This window comes from Xenopus tropicalis, chromosome 9 (assembly GCF_000004195.4).
Source record: "Xenopus tropicalis strain Nigerian chromosome 9, UCB_Xtro_10.0, whole genome shotgun sequence".
Classification (NCBI taxonomy): domain Eukaryota; kingdom Metazoa; phylum Chordata; class Amphibia; order Anura; family Pipidae; genus Xenopus; species Xenopus tropicalis.
The window spans coordinates 7,683,597-7,703,313 of NC_030685.2; the positions used below are offsets into that span (position 1 = coordinate 7,683,597).

Consider the following 19,717-nt stretch of genomic DNA (forward strand, 5'->3'; position numbering starts at 1 on the left):
AATTTTTGGATGCGCGACTATTCTTTTGACGCCCGCGACTATTCTTTTGACGCCCGCGACTATTCTTGCAACAATTTTTGGATGCACAGCGAATTTTTCCGCGTTGCATTTTTTCATCCATTTTGCAAAACGGCATAAAATTTGCGAAACGGCGAAAATGTTGCGCAGGAAAAAAAATGACTATTCTTTTGACACTCGCAACTATTCTTGAGACAATTTTTGGATGCGCGACTATTCTTTTGACGGCCGCCACTATTCTTGCAACAATTTTTGGTGCACAGCAAATTTTTCCGTGTTGCATTTTTTTCATCCATTTCGCGAAACTGCATAAAATTAGCGAAACGGCGAAAATGTCACGAAGGAAAAAAAATGTCGGCTGCGACTATTCTTTTGGCACCCGCAGCTATACTTGCGACAATTTTTGGAGGCACGACTATTCTTTAGACGCACGACTATTCTTGCGACAATTTTTGGACACGCGGCAAATTTTTTCATCCCCCACTATCTCTGACCATAAATGGAAAAACATGGGGTGGGGAAACATCATACTACATCGGAGAGCCCCACTTTATATTAATTGCTGACTTGCCAAGTTGCTAAATCTTGTATTTTACATTCTCTGAGTCACAGTATCCGCCCCCCTTTTTTCTCCAAAAATACTTTTCCTGGCTCAGCCCACGCAATTGGTTGACCTGATTCCTTTTAACTCCAAAAACAAAACTAACACGAGGTTAAGGTTTCTATGAGTCTTCTACGTTGTCCCATTGTTTTGTTCCTGTGGGCCAATGAGGGAGACGTTGGAAGAGACACAGGAAAGGAATGCCCCGAGGGAAATGAGGCAGCAGGAACAGGCTGGACCACATTCCCAGGGGAAGCTGTAAGCTGATAGTTCCATCCTATAACAAGCCACATCAAGCCCAGCACTGGGGACCAGAACATACAGCTGCTCTGCACAGCAGCACATTGAGAGCTCTGCTGCTTCTGCACCAGGAACCCAACTGGTTTAGAAGGAACTTCAAAAGTCATAGAAGAACAAAATGAGACAAGGGCTTCTTTATGTGATGGGTCTACTGCTCTTGGGTAAGTCATACGTATTATATATTATTTTTTCAGAACATACATTGCATTTGGGTAACCAGTTTCTGTTGTTACTATGCTACAGCTCCCAGTATCCCCTAAGAGCAGTCACATGGGTTGGGATTCTGGGAGTTGTAGTTTAGTAGCACTACAATTCTAGTAATTGTGGTTATTTGATCAGCATTGGATCTTCTGCCTGTTCTTATGGTTTCAATTATATTGAATTTAGTGTTGAATTTGATTGGTCCTTATTAGCCTCAGCTACCTTGTTACTAATATGTATGCTACTGTATTTCTATGGTATGATGAAGGCACGGCTATGACAGCTAAGGCTATTATGTACTCAGGAACCATAAGATCGAGGAGATATTTGGGGTGATTAATCTCCGGCAGCCATGTTGCTAATGAATCATATCATTATTTATTATGTAACTGAATTATGTAACGGCTTCGGCCAGCCGGGGGAATGTACTGGTATTTACGAATTGATAGGCATCAAATCCATATGGATTTCTTAATTTAAACTTTTACTAATAAGCAAGTGAATTCATCTGAAACAGGAACCATACTGGGAATCTAAGTGCCACCCATGGTTTGTAGGAGGCGATACCCAGGCAAGCTCAGACAAGACCAAACGCTCACCTAAATATCAGTGCGACGCACAGCTGGGAGGGGCATATGTAATGCCTACACACTTCCACTTATGGAAATGTAATCATCTTCTGGGATATTGCCCAACCACGGCTATTTGTCTTAGTCCCACCGGTTTGGTTGACCATCATAGTTACGTTGTTGAGGTTCATAATCTTTTGAAGTCCTGTAGACTAATAGTAAATAAAGCATCAGAGAGTTTATGGTAGTATCAGGGGCGTAACGATAGGAGACCCCTCTGTCACGGGAGGTCCTAGGGAACAGGGGGCCCAGACCATGGGCTTTTGCTTGCTCTTGGGCAAGTGGGTGGAGGGAGGCCCAGATAGGGGCTACTGTGCAAACCTGGCCCCTCCAAATATTTTTTTGCAAGGGGGGACCGGCACATCATTCTTTCACCACTATATAGCATCCCATTATGTATTAATCATTTGCAACTATTGGCCAGCCTTTCTCCCAGCTATGTCTTCCTTCTCTGGACTACAGTGGCACCATATGATTGTAGACATAGACCAGGACTAAAAAATCCCTAGATAATCCAAAATGACTTGAGTTCTATTCCCATCTGGTCCTGATGTCCCTCTCTTCCCATAGGATTATACCCCCAAATCAGTGAAATTTGCTCTCCCCATGATGCCAAATTACACAATGGCTAAAAACACAATGACTGAAACCCTCACGTGTCTAATTTTAATGACTAAGGATTTGCAAATGAAAGTAGGCACCTGATTGGCTGCTGGAAATTACAGCTCCAGTAGGCTGATGTGGTCCTTGTCTGACGCATTAGCTCCTATGACAATATTTATACCTACAAATAAGTATCATGCTGCAACCTGTGGCAATGTTTGGTAGAACATCAGTTGTGTGCATTCCATCTGACGGTGAGTTCCAGGCTATTTACTATGGCGTAACTCACATACAATATAAAAGCTTAACAAAGCAGTTTTAATTAGTTATTAGCTCCTGCTTTATAAGGAATGCCACTCCGATACATCACTATCACTAAAAGATGGTACATATGTATAGATAGGTAGATACAATGATTATGGCCAGAATTACGATTGAGCACGTGGCTAGTTGATTAATACGCCCTGCGCTAGTACAGCTGGGTGCCTATGGGCATGTCTTGTTTATATTTTTGATATTTTTGATATTGGTTCATCTCTACTTTGGATTTAAGCTGGTTAGTAGATCTGGTCATTTAGCAAAGTGAGGCAAATCTGTCGCCATCTTATCCCTTGCCCACACATGTGATCACCTTGGGGACTGTTGGGTGAGGAGTTGAAAAGCTCCTAACCCAACAGCATTTTTTCATCTTTCCTGATCAATGTAGGACCAAACCCTGATCAGATATCAATCATGGAGGTCAATGTGTTGGGCCAATAAATGGACCATTAAGCTGCTATGATCATTCCATAATGAAATAATAGGAGACAGGAATTCAGTATTTGATTGGTTTTCTGAATATGGTTGTGTTGGCCAACCTAGTTTTTATCCCTGCTTTAAAGAGAGGTTGCAATAAGATGTTGACTCAAGTCAAGAGTGGCCATGTTGGTAGGCAATATTAGCCCATGAAGGAACAGTGTAGGCTTGAACTAAAGGTGGCCATGTTGGTAGGCAATATTAGCCCATGAATGGACAGTGTAGGCTTGAACTAAAGGTGGCCATGTTGGTAGGCAATATTAGCCCATGAATGGACAGTGTAGGCTTGAACTAAAGGTGGCCATGCTGGTAGGCAATATTAGCCCATGAATGGATAGTTTTGGCTTAAACTAAAGGTGGCCATGTTGGTAGGCAATATTAGCTCATGAATGGACAGTGTAGGCTTGAACTAAAGGTGGCCATGTTGGTAGGCAATATTAGCCCATGAATGGACAGTGTAGGCTTGAACTAAAGGTGGCCATGTTGGTAGGCAATATTAGCCTTGGGATGGTCACTGTAGGCTTACTGTAAGTCAGTAGGCCAGCTGCACTGCAGGTATTCCACTGATATGGCCCTTGGGGCATATACCTGTGTAACTCAGTATCTAGTAGAATTAAGTCTAAAACAACTGGACGTAACTCAGTCTGTTAGCCATGACAATTTTTTTTAAAATATATTCTTTATTTGCATCAACATGTGACCATCAAGCATATTCCTGGTAACATCAGGACGACATAATGAGAATTCTTATGTACACAGACCTATCTTCTCTTGTTCTAGGCTATTGTCTAGTAGATGACCACATCTTTTCTCCTGTGTGTGTTGCCAACCAGTCTGTGTTACCCCCAACAGCCTTTTTTCCTTATTGTCTCCCCAGTTTCACCCAACACATCCCAGCCCAGCATCATCACAGCTGCCCCTCCTCTATGCGGGAATCCAGTGTTTTCCAGTAGGATTGTTGGAGGAACCGACACTAGGCAAGGAGCATGGCCTTGGCAGATCAGCTTAGAGTTTAATGGCAGCCATATTTGTGGAGGGTCCATAGTCTCTGACCAGTGGATTCTGACAGCGGCCCACTGCATTGAACAGTAAGTGTATATTCTGATCTGCATTCTTCCAAAGGAAGGTCATTTACCAACACGGGGCAAGTTTGTCTGTGGGCAGTAACCCCTGGTAACCAATCAAATTGCTTCATTCATTGTCCTACCTGCACCTGACTCAATAATGTCAATCATATATTGGTTGCTATGGGTTACTGCCCATGGGCAAATTTGCCCAGTGGTGTTTTTTTTATCCTCTCTATGTTGCTGGACCCCAAGAATGTCATTCTAAGCAACTTCCTAATATATATACAATACATTTGCTGCCATTTTTGTTGATTTGATCGCTATTGAAAGCAGTTAATTGTCTGGCTGTAGCGATGAGCGATTTTTTTCACCAGGCAGGAATTCGAAGCAAAATTCCGAATTTCGCTGCAAAAAAATTGCAGTCATATCAAAAAAAGATGTGGTCATGGCAAAAAAAAGGCACCGTCACATAAAAAGGACGTGACCACGTAAAAAAAAGACGTGGCCACTTTAAAAAAGGCGTGGTCACATTAAAAATAGTTGCGTGGTACTGCATTTTGCTAATTTTTTGCCATTTTGCCTTTTTTTTTTTACAGTTTCGCAAAGTGAAATGGGACAGATTCGCTCATCACTATCGGGCTGTTTTCAGAAAATTCTTGGCTGCCAGGATCAGCAATTCTTTATTTGAAAGGCTAATGGTGATGAGCGAATCAGTCCCATTTCGCTAGGTCGGAAAATTGATGAAACGCTGAAAAATTTAGCGAAATGGTGGAAAATTTGCAAAATAGAAAAATGACGGCCATGAAAAAATTGTGACGTGGTTGCCATGCCAATGACCAATGGCAAAACTCAGAAATTCACCACGAATACATACCCGATGAAAACATTTTGCTCATCGCTAATAGTGACCTGTCACTTTAAATAAGCCCATAAAAACTCAACGGCCTTCTATGGGGAAATAAAGAAGTGAATTAGGATTCACTTTGATGCAGAAAACGTATTTCCCGATTTAATTCTCTATTTCCCCTTATACTTGGATGGTGTTTTCATATGATAAATGATCAGTTCTTCTCATCAAACTGGACTTTTTTCCATTGTTCCATTGCCTGATACAGAACCTACTTTCTCTTCCAGCCCCGACATGCCATCTGGTTATGGAGTCCGTCTTGGCGCGTACCAACTGTATGTGAAGAACCCACATGAGATCACAATCAAGGTTACCGCCATCTACGTGAACTCCCAGTTTGATGGCCCCGGCGCGAGTGGAGATATTGCTTTATTGAAGCTGTCTAGCCCCATTAAATATACCGAATACATTCTCCCAATATGCATGCCGACTGCTACGGCCACATTCCCCCCTGGGACTCAATGCTGGGTAACAGGATGGGGAGAGATTGGCTCTGGGGGTAAGTGTTGAAGTGCTAATGACCAACGATTCAAGAACAATGAATGACTATATATCTATAGAGCCACGGTTCTCAACCTGTGGGTTGGGACCCCTTTGGGGGCCCCAGGGGTCGCCTAAGACCATTGGAAAACACATATTTCCGATGGTCTTAGGAATAATTTTATGGTTGGGGTCACCACAACATGAGGAACTGTATTAAAGGGTCGCGGCATTAGGAAGGTTGAGAACCGCTGACATTGAGCATGGGGTGATAAAGTAGGGCTAAGGTTTGAAGTCAGACAGCCTGATATATGAGGTAGTAGAGCCTCTGAAGGTTTAAACGTGAAGGAAAGGCACTATGGTATTTTACTGCCAATAGATTAGCCACATTAGTACAAGCTAGAACCATATATTTATCCTGCAGAAAGCTTTACCATATCTGAGTAAACAGCCCTAGAAGTTCCCTGTGTTTGCTTAAGATAGCAGCTGCCATTTTAGCCCGGTCTTAGTAGCTTCCTGCTGCAGCTCTGGCTGCTGGTAGCTCAGATTACACAGAGTTGGGAGGGGGAGTGAATTCTGATGGGAGGGGGAGAAGGGAAAGAGGAGCAAACTGAGCAGACTCCTGTCTATGCCCTGAAGGAAGGAAGTCCAAGAAAGTGGATTGATAAAGTAGTAAGACCAGGGGTGGGCACACTTTTTGCGGTCGCGATCGACCGGACCGATGTGGAAGTGTGGTGTGACTCCGTACGTACACAACACAGCATACGTACGCATTCACGCAGCACTTCCGCATCCCCGGCTTGATCGCCAGAAATCCATGGGGGATCTGGTGGACCGCGATCAACATATTGCCCACCCCTGAGTTATACGCTAAGCCAGGGATCTCCAACCTTTTTTACTCGCGCAATACACCCAGAAGTAAAAAGTGTTGGGGAGCCACACAAGCATGAAAAGGGTTCCTTGGGGATGCCAAATACAGACTATGATTGGCTATTTGGTATCCCCATGGGGACTGCTGGCCTGCAGGAGGCTCTGGAGTAAAACTGTTTCTCTATGCTTCCAAAACTTGTCTCCAAGCCAGAAATGGGCACGTACTTGGGAGCAACTTCAAAGGGGTTGGTGAGCCACTAGTTGAGGATCCCTGCCCTAAGCAGTAGGGTACACAAGTAGCTGATATCTGGGGAGTTGAAATAATATGGTCATACAAAGCTTTGTAGAAAACTTTAGGTAGTTAAGTTATTAAATAGTCCCGACATGGGGGAAGATTTATCAAAGATCAAATTCAGGTAATATTTTCCATTCTTCCTTTAGGCAGAATTTTATTTTCACATTGTTGAAGCATTTTCATTTCTCATTAGTAATAAGCAATCTTGCAGCAATTTGCTTCGCATAAAAGTTGCGGAAAATTTTGTGAAACATTCGCCATAATGCATTGGGATGGTCAAATTACATTGTGGTTGAGGCGTTTATACATTGCCCTACGTTGTTAGCCAAGCTCCTTTCTATTATGCTACATCTGTACTTTATGGGAAAAAAGGCTCCAAAGTTGCCAATTTCTTCCAAATATGGGGGAGACTTCTCTATGATGCCACCAGTCCTTATATAGGGCCAGACTGGGGGGTGAAGTTGCCCCTGCCAGCTGCGTCCCCTAACCCCCCTGCAGGGGCCCCCCTAACCCCCGACAGGGTCTCCTACCCCACCCTAGTGGGCCCCAGTGGCCCAGACCCGACCCTTGTCGGCTCTCCCCCTGCCCAACACATTAAACTTACGCTCGCTCAGGGGAGGAACGGTTGGGCAGGGGGAGCACCTACAAGGGTCGGGTCTGGGCCACCGGGGCCCACTAGGGCTGGGGCCCACCAGGATTTTTTCCGTTGTCCCGGCGCCCCATCCGACCCTGTCCTTATATAGACAGGGGGAGGGCTAAGCGGGCTTAGATACCATTAGTTGATGTGGAAGGTAAGGTAGATAATACTGCAATGACATCTGATTTTTTTTTTTCTTTAGGGGCTCTTGGTATCTTGATATTTTGGTATCAAATATATGGTGCCAGAGTTAGAGAGGCATTAGATGGGGGAGTAGAATCAGGGAGTGAATGGCCCTTGGTCACATTCAGGCAGGTGTCCCCATGGCTGTATCTAGAGGCTTTCATAAGTATTTACAAACTAATCATCAACTTTGTTCCTCCCCAGTTTCACTGCAATATCCAGCAACTCTTCAGAAGGTGATGGTGCCACTCATCGGCAGGGATGTATGTGACAAGATGTACCATATCAACTCCATCATCAGTAACAGTGAAGTTCTGATCCAAAATGACCAGATCTGTGCCGGCTACCAAGTTGGACAAAAAGATGGTTGTCAAGTGAGTGTTGTATCTTCTGAAGGCCATTCCTGGTCCCAGTGTGTATCTCATCTACATATGTCATAGCTTTTTTTGCCTTACAAACGTCATGTCTTCTTCTTACAAAGCCCATATTATATTCTCCACTATCTTTATTACTAGACTCCTCCCATAATTCCCATAGGCCTGTCTCACTCCCCTGTGGCTCATTATCCTTAGCAGGTTGCACGAGTGGTGCTAATCATTTCTGTGATGGGAACAGTTAATGTAATGTAATGGCAAGTACTGACAAAGTCAATAGGATGAGAAGAAACGCACCTATTCATGGAAGCATTTACACTATGGGGGTCATTTACTAACTGTCAGATGTTTTTCTTTTCTTATTCTGATTCGGATTAGCGATAAAACTTGCAGAAAAATGATGTTGAGACTTTTACAAGATTTAGGGGCACATTCATCAATGTACGATTGAGTCCGAATACAAAAAGTTCATATTTTTTCGACGTTTTAGAACTGTGCGTATTTTCTGCAATTTTTCTATTAATTTGTACGACTTTTTCCTACTTTGCGACAATTTGTGCAACAAAATCGTTTTTGTTGAAACGAGTAAGAACGTTTTGATTCATTCAAGCTTCGGAGGCTTCCAAAATCATGCACTGAAGGTTCAAAAGTCAGAAAGGTTTTCCCGCCGTTCACAAATGATCGTTTCAATACTAAAATTTTGGAACTTTTGGATCGTAAATAAGTAATTTTCGTATTCAAACGAAAAGAATTTTCGTTAAATTTACGATCATCAGAAATGATCGAATTTCGTGATTCGGATTCGTACTTGGTGAATTGGCCCCTTACTTTGCGTCCACACGGCTATAAATCCGAACCCAACAATTCACCAGCTAAAATTTCCCGAAATCATGTAGAGATTTTGGATTTTTCCCAAAAAATTAGCAATTTCTGCAACTTTTCTGCTTCTGTGGGGATTTTTTCATTTCAGATTTTTTAATAAATGCCGGACATTCGTGGAAACACGTTTATTCGAATTTTAAAATGAGTAAATCTAGTAAATCTGCCCCATGAGTGCGCATTTGTTTCTTTTCATGCTATGGACTTACCAGTAGATGGCAATGGGTGAATGGAACAATATTAGTTAACTCTACGGAGATTTGGAATTTTTTTTATCTCTGTGGAAACAGAATTCACCAATTAGTTGGTTGCTAGGAGGACTTGTAATGCTCTTCAGGGAAAAGAATTCTCTTCTTTCTTAGACAATAATACAGTATAAAGCTAAAAGCACCAATATCCCCACGTTAGTGCCTTTGCAGCTGCCCAACATATCTTTACTTTGCCTTTATTTTTCTGTTTCCAAAAGAACAATGTAGGAAATATATTGTATCTGTTATTTCTAGAAAAATGTCTCTTATTATAGGCAACGTTGAACAGTGCAGCTAAGGATCAATCTGCTTTATACTTACCCTCTCTACAAGGGCTATTTCCCCTTATGGGCGGGGAATATGTTTAATCACATGCTCCAACCCATCTTATAAGAACCTTATTCTTATTTATTAGCCTGAGACACTGGCAGCTATAAGTGGAGGTCTCTATTAGTGATGAGCAAAATTTTGGGGTTCACAGCGAAATTCCCCATTTCACCTTTGGCAGATTTTTTGCGCAAAACAGTACCTGTACTTGATCCCAACTAAGATATAATTACCCCTTATTGGGGCAGAACAGCCCTATTGGGTTTATTTAATGGTTAAATGATTCCCTTTTCTCTGTAATAATAAAACAGTATCTGTACTTGATCCCAACTAAGATATAATTACCCCTTATTGGGGGCAGAACAGCCCTATTGGGTTTATTTCATGGTTAAATGATTCCCTTTTCTCTGTAATAATAAAACAGTACCTGTACTTGATCCCAACTAAGATATAATTACCCCTTATTGGGGGCAGAACAGTCCTATTGGGTTTATTTCATGGTTAAATGATTCCCTTTTCTCTGTAATAATAAAACAGTACCTGTACTTGATCCCAACTAAGATATAATTACCCCTTATTGGGGGCAGAACAGTCCTATTGGGTTTATTTCATGGTTAAATGATTCCCTTTTCTCTGTAATAATAAAACAGTACCTGTACTTGATCCCAACTAAGATATAATTACCCCTTATTGGGGGCAGAACAGTCCTATTGGGTTTATTTCATGGTTAAATGATTCCCTTTTCTCTGTAATAATAAAACAGTACCTGTACTTGATCCCAACTAAGATATAATTACCCCTTATTGGGGGCAGAACAGTCCTATTGGGTTTATTTCATGGTTAAATGATTCCCTTTTCTCTGTAATAATAAAACAGTACCTGTACTTGATCCCAACTAAGATATAATTACCCCTTATTGGGGGCAGAACAGCCCTATTGGGTTTATTTAATGGTTAAATGATTCCCTTTTCTCTGTAATAATAAAACAGTATCTGTACTTGATCCCAACTAAGATATAATTACCCCTTATTGGGGGCAGAACAGCCCTATTGGGTTTATTTCATGGTTAAATGATTCCCTTTTCTCTGTAATAATAAAACAGTACCTGTACTTGATCCCAACTAAGATATAATTACCCCTTATTGGGGGCAGAACAGTCCTATTGGGTTTATTTCATGGTTAAATGATTCCCTTTTCTCTGTAATAATAAAACAGTATCTGTACTTGATCCCAACTAAGATATAATTACCCCTTATTGGGGGCAGAACAGCCCTATTGGGTTTATTTAATGGTTAAATGATTCCCTTTTCTCTGTAATAATAAAACAGTACCTGTACTTCATCCCAACTAAGATATAATTACCCCTTATTGGGGGCAGAACAGTCCTATTGGGTTTATTTCATGGTTAAATGATTCCCTTTTCTCTGTAATAATAAAACAGTACCTGTACTTGATCCCAACTAAGATATAATTACCCCTTATTGGGGGCAGAACAGCCCTATTGGGTTTATTTCATGGTTACTTACATTCTCTTTGTTTCCATTACAGGGAGACTCCGGGGGGCCACTAGTCTGTCAGATACAAGGGATCTGGTATCAGGCCGGTATTGTGAGTTGGGGAGAAGGATGTGCCGCTAAAAACCGACCCGGTGTTTATACTTTTGTACCAGCTTATGAATCGTGGATCTCGGCGCGTAGTGATATCCGTTTTACATCTTTCTCATCATCAACATCATCATCATCACCATCATCGTCATCCGTTCTAAAGGCATCCGCCATCTTGCTTGGAGTTTGTTTGCTTTTGAATGTCTGGTGAAACATCCCGTCTGGGACAACTATGCGTTGGACTATTTTGGATACAAAAATATGAATTTCTCAGCAATCCTCCCTCTGAGATGTATAGACTTGGATATGTCTATATACATGTGAAAACAAAAGATGATTTTAGGTCTTAATGATCAGCAAAACTCAGGCAGATCCCTATGTTTGGATTTCTTTTCGATAATGGTGTAATGAAGAGTAAAATCTGGCATATACAGGTATGGGACTTTTTATCCAGAATGCTTGGGCCTAGGGGTTTTTCAGATAAGGGATCTTTCCATATCTTAGTTGGGATCAAGTACAGGTACTGTTTTATTATTATAGAGAAAAGGGAATCATTTAACCATTAAATAAACCCAATAGGGCTGTTCTGCCCCCAATAAGGGGTAATTATATCTTAGTTGGGATCAAGTACAGGTACTGTTTTATTATTACAGAGAAAAGGGAATCATTTAACCATTAAATAAACCCAATAGGGCTGTTCTTCCCCCAATAAGGGGTAATTATATCTTAGTTGGGATCAAGTACAGGTACTGTTTTATTATTACAGAGAAAAGGGAATCATTTAACCATGAAATAAACCCAATAGGGCTGTTCTGCCCCCAATAAGGGGTAATTATATCTTAGTTGGGATCAAGTACAGGTACTGTTTTATTATTACAGAGAAAAGGGAATCATTTAACCATTAAATAAACCCAATAGGACTGTTCTGCCCCCAATAAGGGGTAATTATATCTTAGTTGGGATCAAGTACAGGTACTGTTTTATTATTACAGAGAAAAGGGAATCATTTAACCATTAAATAAACCCAATAGAGCTGTTCTGCCCCAATAAGGGGTAATTATATCTTAGTTTGGATCAAGTACAGGTACTGTTTTATTATTACAGATAAAAGGGAATCATTTAACCATGAAATAAACCCAATAGGGCTGTTCTGCCCCCAATAAGGGGTAATTATATCTTAGTTGGGATCAAGTACAGGTACTGTTTTATTATTACAGAGAAAAGGGAATCATTTAACCATGAAATAAACCCAATAGGGCTGTTCTGCCCCCAATAAGGGGTAATTATATCTTAGTTGGGATCAAGTACAGGTACTGTTTTATTATTACAGAGAAAAGGGAATCATTTAACCATGAAATAAACCCAATAGGGCTGTTCTGCCCCCAATAAGGGGTAATTATATCTTAGTTGGGATCAAGTACAGGTACTGTTTTATTATTACAGAGAAAAGGGAATCATTTAACCATTAAATATACCCAATAGGGCTGTTCTGCCCCTAATAAGGGGTAATTATATCTTAGTTTGGATCAAGAATTATTCCCTGAAATTGGAGTCTATGGGAGACAGGCTATCCTTAATTCTGAGCTGTTTGGATAATGGTTTCCGGATAAGGGATCCCATACCTGTACTGGTAGTTACATCGATATACCAAGAGTTCCAGTATCAATTAGTGATGAGCAAAGTTTTTCGCCAGGCATGGATTGGCAGTGAAATTCTGTATTTCGACATTGGTGGATTTTTTCACGAAGCAAGCACAAATATTTGCCATGGAAAAAATTTTCAGAGTGAGGAAAAAGTTGTCGTCGTGCCAGAAAAAGTTGCACCTGTCAAAAAACCTTTTGGCAATTTTTTCCGTTTCACAAATTTTTCTGCAGTTTCATGAATTTTTGTCGAAGCAAATTTATTTTTTTTATGGGCAGTATATTATAAATACTTTATATTTTTTAATAATGTCTGTAGTTGTTTTATAATGCGCCATGGTTTCCCACAATGCTGTGCATTTGTGGCATAAATAATAACAATGTGTGCAAACATGGGGAAAAATGTCATTCGAGGGCAGCAGTTGTCTGAGTTGGTAGGATTCTGGCTGAAGTGCAACATCCGTAAGAGCCGGCACAGCATTTAGCACAATATAATGTAAAGAAAATCATTGAATATTTATCAAGCTGAAAAATTGAATTTTGTGATCACAAAATGAATTTGGTCGGCACAAAATCAAAATAGTGAGCAAAAAAAACAATAATGATTTTAGCAGAGATTCAGTATTAATTCCGTATTAATTATGGCAGCAAAACATTTTTATATTAAAAATGTATATTCAGAGACTGCATTTTTGTTCAAAACTGTTTATTTCGAATTTATAGTTTTTCTACAATTGTTTTTATGAAATGTGTTTTGTTTTTAAAAAATTTTTTTGGTACAAAATGCAGTGCATGAATTTTATCTTTAGGAAATATATTTAACGCATAGAAAGTAGTGATGAGCGAATTTTCTTGCCAGGCATGGATTTGCAGCGAATTTCAGCATTTCAACATTGGCGAATTGTTTAGCGGAAATCCTCTGCAAAAAAAATTTTTGTGCATCAAAAAAAGTCACGGTCGCATCAAAATAGGCACGGTTGCATCAAAAATAGCCGTGGTCGCGTCAACATGGGACTGGTTGCGTCAAAAAAAGACATGGTCACGTCAAAATGGGAGTGGTCACGTCTATTTTTCACGTGACCACTCCCATTTTGACGTGACCATGTCTATTTTTGATGCGACCACTCCTATTTTGACACGACCACGTTCATTTTTGACGCAACTGTGCCTATTTTGAAGCGTGAAAAAAAGACACACACGACAAAAAAAATATTTGACAAAAGTGTTTCATGTATTTCATTGTTTTGCAAATTTCCTACTGTTCCACAAATTTTTCGCCAAAGTGAAACGGGACAGATTCGCTCATCACTAATACTGGGTGAGTTTTTTTTGTGGTGAACTCCAATCTCATATTTTGATAAATCTGCCCCTTAATATTACATAATAAGTTGTAAATGATGAATTCTCATTCCCACCAGCCACTGGCAAAAAAAATTAGGGATGCACCGAACCCTGTTTTTCAGATTCGGCCGAACCCCCGAATCGATCGTAAGGGATTCAGCCAAATAACGAACTGAATCAGAATCCTAATTGATAAAATAAAATTCAAGAATTGTTTAAGCTGGAACATATCATTTTATTATTACTAAATGAATTAAGTGAGCACAAAATTTTCTGAAAACAAATAGTGTTTGTGTTCAGGGAATGTAGTTTTATGTTTAAAACATTTTTTTTTTGTTTACAGTTTTTATTTTGTGCTTGTGAAATGGATTTTGTCATCAAAATAATATTTTGCAAGCAGAGAATTCGGAGCATGGGTTTTGCTTTTAAGAAATGCATTTGATGTTACAAAATGTGGTGCAAATGTCACTAATGCCAACGGCAAAAGACATTTTGAAGCATGAAAATGAATTAATGGTTAATTGAGCCTGAAAACACCATTTTGTGATGACAAAATTCATTTTTGTTAAAGAAAGATTTTTTTCATATATTTTTTGTGTTTATAGAATGCAGTTTTTTACTTGTTTAATGCAGCAAATGCATTTGGTTTACATGCATTTTACTTTACAAAATGTGGCATAAATGGTGCCTTTTGTTGCAAGCATTACTTCTACAAAATTCCTGACAGAAGAACTTTCAAATGATCTACTTGACTATAGGTGGCCATACACGCTAAGATCCGCTCATTTGGTGAGGTCGGCAAGCGAGTGGATCTTATCCTGATATCCCCACTAGTGATGAGCAAATCTGTCTCGTTTCGCCTTAAAGTTCGCATTTGTCGCACAATTTTTTGTCATCTGCGTCTATATTTTGTCGCCCGCATCTATTTTTGTGGCCCACGTATATTTTTTTTTGCCCGCGTTTTTTTACGCGACCACGACTGATTTGACGCGACCACAGGCCTTTTTTCTGCGACGGCACCCAATTTGCCGCGACGGGGACCTTTTTTGACGCAACAGCGCCCAATTTGACGCGAACGCATCCTTTTTTTGACGCAACAAGAAAATTTGCAAAATGGCGAAAAATTCACGAAACTCAGTTTTTGCACAATTTTTTCGCCCTTGTATATTTTTGTCGCCCATGTTTTTTTAACCCGACAGTGCCCCTTTTTCCGCAATGGCGCTCAATTTGACGTGATGGCGCCCAGTTTGCCATGACGGCGCCCAATTTGACGCAACCGTGCCCGATTTGACACGACAGCACCCAATTTGACGAGGCGGCCCCAAATTTGACATGCAACAACAACAAAAAAAAACAATTTGGCGCAACTAATTTTTCCGCTGCAAATTTTCCCGGAAGTTTTGCAAAACAATTCGTCAATGGAGAAATGTGGAAATTCGCTGCAAATCCATGCCTGCCGAAAAAATTTGCTCATCACTAATCCCCACCTATGGGCGGGTGATATTGGGCTCCGTGTATGGCCACCTGACAACTGACTGTCCAATTCTAACCCGGACAACCCAGTTTTCGGAAGGGCTGCCCTGGTCAAAACCTCTTGCCCGGTATCCCTAGGAAAACCGGGCAGGATTCAGTAACATTGACGTGGCGATCGGCGATTCATAGCCCCGCCCCTTGATGGCACAGCCACGCCTCCTCCCCGCCCCCCCAACCTCATCCCCGCCTTATCTGCTTGTGCTTTTACCCATGTCGGGTCTACAGCTGTGGTGTATCATCACTGTGTGTGTGAGATATTGTGCTACACAATGTGACTTTATTTATACATTTCGTAAAAAATGACTGAATATTTTTGATACATTTACGTGTGACGATGTTTGTAAAATATATTTTTTTGTTATATTTGTTTAGGTAAATATTTGTGTTTAACAAGCTGTACAGTATTAATCCTTTTGTGTAATAACAAAAGACACTTTTTGTAGTCTTTTGTCAATAATACCCGTTTCTTTAGGGATCAATCAGTCCTTTTTTAGAACATAAAGGATAAGTAAACCTTTAAAAAAAAATGTAAAATTACTCAGGGCAGTTTCCAATTCACTTTTGCAATTTACATAAATTATTATTTTTTTCTGTTTCGGAGCTATTTACATTTTTATTAACTGACAAATTAATTAATTTTGTAACAACAGCGCCACCTGCTGGTTAGTTCTTGTAATTGTATAGTCTGAGAGATATCCCTTCAGAAGGAAAACAGAGAAGGGTTCTGATGTTGCTCAGGGATTAGATCAGAAGCTGTTTTTTTCCCTGCAGTCTTGTTGTTGTTGTTTTTTTATTAGGTGGTAAAATGTGAATATTTCAGAAATAAACAACCACTAATAAAAAATTGCAATTGTGTTTATCCACAAATTATGGCACGATCACAACTCGAAAATGAATAGATCATAGACATAAATTAAGTTCTCAGGTATGTCCGGAGCGGACCATTATCACCCTAACGGCAGGGGGTTAGTTATGGTCTCTGTTACTGGCATAGTACGCCAGCTTGCAGTATATTAAAGAGCCACTAGATGTCCCCATACAGTGTCATCTCACCAATATAAAAAGATATTCTTAAAGCCTCCGTTTCAAATCAAAGTAACCCAATAACAGGGTTGCCAGGTCGGCGGGTTTTCCGCCATATTGGGCTACTAGTTTAACGCCCAGGTGGGTTTCCAAAGTACAAACCCGCCAAGGTACAGATTTGGGCTATTTTTTTGGAGCCTTGGCGGGTTTGTAGTTTGGAAACTAGTCCAAGTTTTTTTTCCCTCTGACATGCCTATCCCAGTGCATGCTGGGTACTGTAGTTTGTATCTTACAAACAATATAAAACTACAATACCCAGCATGCAATGATAGACAGAAGACCCCTTTTCTATTCCTTTTTGCTGAACCTGAAGCATGGACTGGGCACAGAGGGAATTATCAGCCATCCCAGTAACAGGAGAGGGGGCACAGGGCTCGGGTAGTGATTATACGCTTTAAAAAGGTAGGTTTTCCCATATATACTTTTTAGAATTTTTTTTCATTGCGCATATTGGGCTTATTTTACAGCTTGTAAATGGGGGCCAGCCAAAAAAAACTATTGCTCTGTGAGGCTCCAGTTTTATTGTTATTGTTACTTTTTATTACTTATTTTTCTATTCAGTCCCTCTCCTATTCGTATAACAATCATTCAAATCACTCCCTGGTTGCTAAGGTAATTTGGACCCTGGCAACCAGATACCTGCTGAAACTCCAAGCTGGAGAGCTGCTGAAAAAAAGTTAAATAATTAAACTAAAAGTAATAAAAAATGAAGATCAATTGTACAACATCTCGGAATACAGAGAAAAGGGAATAATTTAACCATGAAATAAACCCAATATGGCTGTTCTGCCCCCAATAAGGGGTAATTATATCTTAGTTGGGATCAAGTACAGGTACTGTTTTATTATTACAGAGAAAAGGGAATCATTTAACCATTAAATAAACCCAATAGGGCTGTTCTGCCCCCAATAAGGGGTAATTATATCTTAGTTGGGATCAAGTACAGCTACTGTTTTATTATTACAGAGAAAAGGGAATCATTTAACCATGAAATAAACCCAATAGGGCTGTTCTGCCCCCAATAAGGGGTAATTATATCTTAGTTGGGATCAAGTACAGGTACTGTTTTATTATTACAGAGAAAAGGGAATCATTTAACCATGAAATAAACCCAATAGGGCTGTTCTGCCCCCAATAAGGGGTAATTATATCTTAGTTGGGATCAAGTACAGGTACTGTTTTATTATTACAGAGAAAAGGGAATCATTTAACCATGAAATAAACCCAATAGGGCTGTTCTGCCCCCAATAAGGGGTAATTATATCTTAGTTGGGATCAAGTACAGGTACTGTTTTATTATTACAGAGAAAAGGGAATCATTTAACCATGAAATAAACCCAATAGGGCTGTTCTGCCCCAATAAGGGGTAATTATATCTTAGTTGGGATCAAGTACAGGTACTGTTTTATTATTACAGAGAAAAGGGAATCATTTAACCATTAAATAAACCCAATAGGGCTGTTCTGCCCCCAATAAGGGGTAATTATATCTTAGTTGGGATCAAGTACAGGTACTGTTTTATTATTACAGAGAAAAGGAAATCATTTAACCATTAAATAAACCCAATAGGGCTGTTCTGCCCCCAATAAGGGGTAATTATATCTTAGTTGGGATCAAGTACAGGTACTGTTTTATTATTACAGAGAAAAGGGAATCATTTAACCATGAAATAAACCCAATAGGGCTGTTCTGCCCCAATAAGAGGTAACTATATCTTAGTTGGGATCAAGTACAGGTACTGTTTTATTATTACAGAAAAAAGGGAATCATTTAACCATGAAATAAACCCAATAGGGCTGTTCTGCCCCCAATAAGGGGTAATTATATCTTAGTTGGGATCAAGTACAGGTACTGTTTTATTATTACAGAGAAAAGGGAATTATTTAACCATTAAATAAACCCAATAGGGCTGTTCTGCCCCAATAAGGGGTAATTATATCTTAGTTGGGATCAAGTACAGGTACTGTTTTATTATTACAGAGAAAAGGGAATCATTTAACCATGAAATAAACCCAATAGGGCTGTTCTGCCCCAATAAGGGGTAATTATATCTTAGTTGGGATCAAGTACAGGGACTGTTTTATTATTACAGAGAAAAGGGAATCATTTAACCATGAAATAAACCCAATAGGGCTGTTCTGCCCCCAATAAGGGGTAATTATATCTTAGTTGGGATCAAGTACAGGTACTGTTTTATTATTACAGAGAATGTAATTATTTAAGTGATACACAGGGTAAAAGTGAATGTTGATGAGAGTAAAAGACAGGGTCAAGGGGAACACTTTACTGCTTCAGAAATAAAAGTGGAAATTCCATTGTTAGTAGACCAAATGATTGCATAAGAACCTCCGGAACAAAGCATAGCGTGCTAAAGAGCATTATGCAACCATCTTCATGTATTTTTTTAGCAGCTTTTGACAAACATTAGATGTCAATGGGAGGAGATCAGCACACAGATATGGCCTTTCTAAAGGTTTATTTGAGCATTAAAGTAGTTGCCTGCCCTTGCAGACGTGCTTCAGATTTGCCTACATAGATAACATCATAAAGGCGATTTTCTGGCACCATTTACAATATAATGTGGCTCATAAATCTCGAAATAAAAAAGTAAGAGACTTAAAGAAGAGATTTCAAAATCTTGAAATGCAAGAGAGGGGGAGTCCATGACTGGGAAGCCTACTGGGGTCTATGGGGCAGTCCCACCGATTAGAAAATCCCACCAGATGAGAAATATATCAGCGTGTTGATGTTTTCCCAGAAGGTCCTACTTTGGCCCAGCATATTGGTGGCCACATCAGGTAAAGAGAAGTTCTTCAGAACAAGGACGCTGATTTAATAATGGAGAATATAAAGTAGTTATGGAAGTTACAATAGGCCTGGCTTCTGACAGTTGTTTATTTCACTCCATAACATTCTTAAGATGGCCATAAACAGACCGCCAAAACCTGCGGATGGGCCAAATCAGCAGCTCATTGCCCCATATGTGGGGACCTCCAACGTATTCTTCCCGACCAATATCTGGTTTAAAATGTAGACGTCACTTGGGCAGGTTTGATTTTCCAATCAAATTGAGGACTGGATCTGCTTATTTATTTCAATTTA

General features: G+C 39.9%; 1 protein-coding gene and 1 long non-coding RNA gene across 2 annotated transcripts in view; both read left to right on the forward strand.

The window, feature by feature from the left end:
- Positions 1 to 718: 718 nt before the first annotated feature.
- Positions 719 to 19,717, forward strand: part of LOC100495222 (transmembrane protease serine 9-like) — a 28,932-nt gene continuing 9,933 nt past the window's right edge. Inside the window, exons 1-5 of the mRNA XM_031893376.1 lie at positions 719 to 1,080; positions 4,025 to 4,235; positions 5,349 to 5,620; positions 7,791 to 7,960; positions 10,963 to 11,226. Of these exons, the coding sequence (XP_031749236.1) occupies positions 1,038 to 1,080; positions 4,025 to 4,235; positions 5,349 to 5,620; positions 7,791 to 7,960; positions 10,963 to 11,226 (960 nt within the window). The 5' untranslated portion in view covers positions 719 to 1,037. The remainder of the gene's footprint in view (positions 1,081 to 4,024; positions 4,236 to 5,348; positions 5,621 to 7,790; positions 7,961 to 10,962; positions 11,227 to 19,717) is intronic.
- Positions 1,093 to 3,951, forward strand: LOC116407684. Its single transcript, XR_004220499.1, has 2 exons — positions 1,093 to 3,444; positions 3,622 to 3,951. It is a non-coding gene; the product is annotated as an uncharacterized LOC116407684 (long non-coding RNA).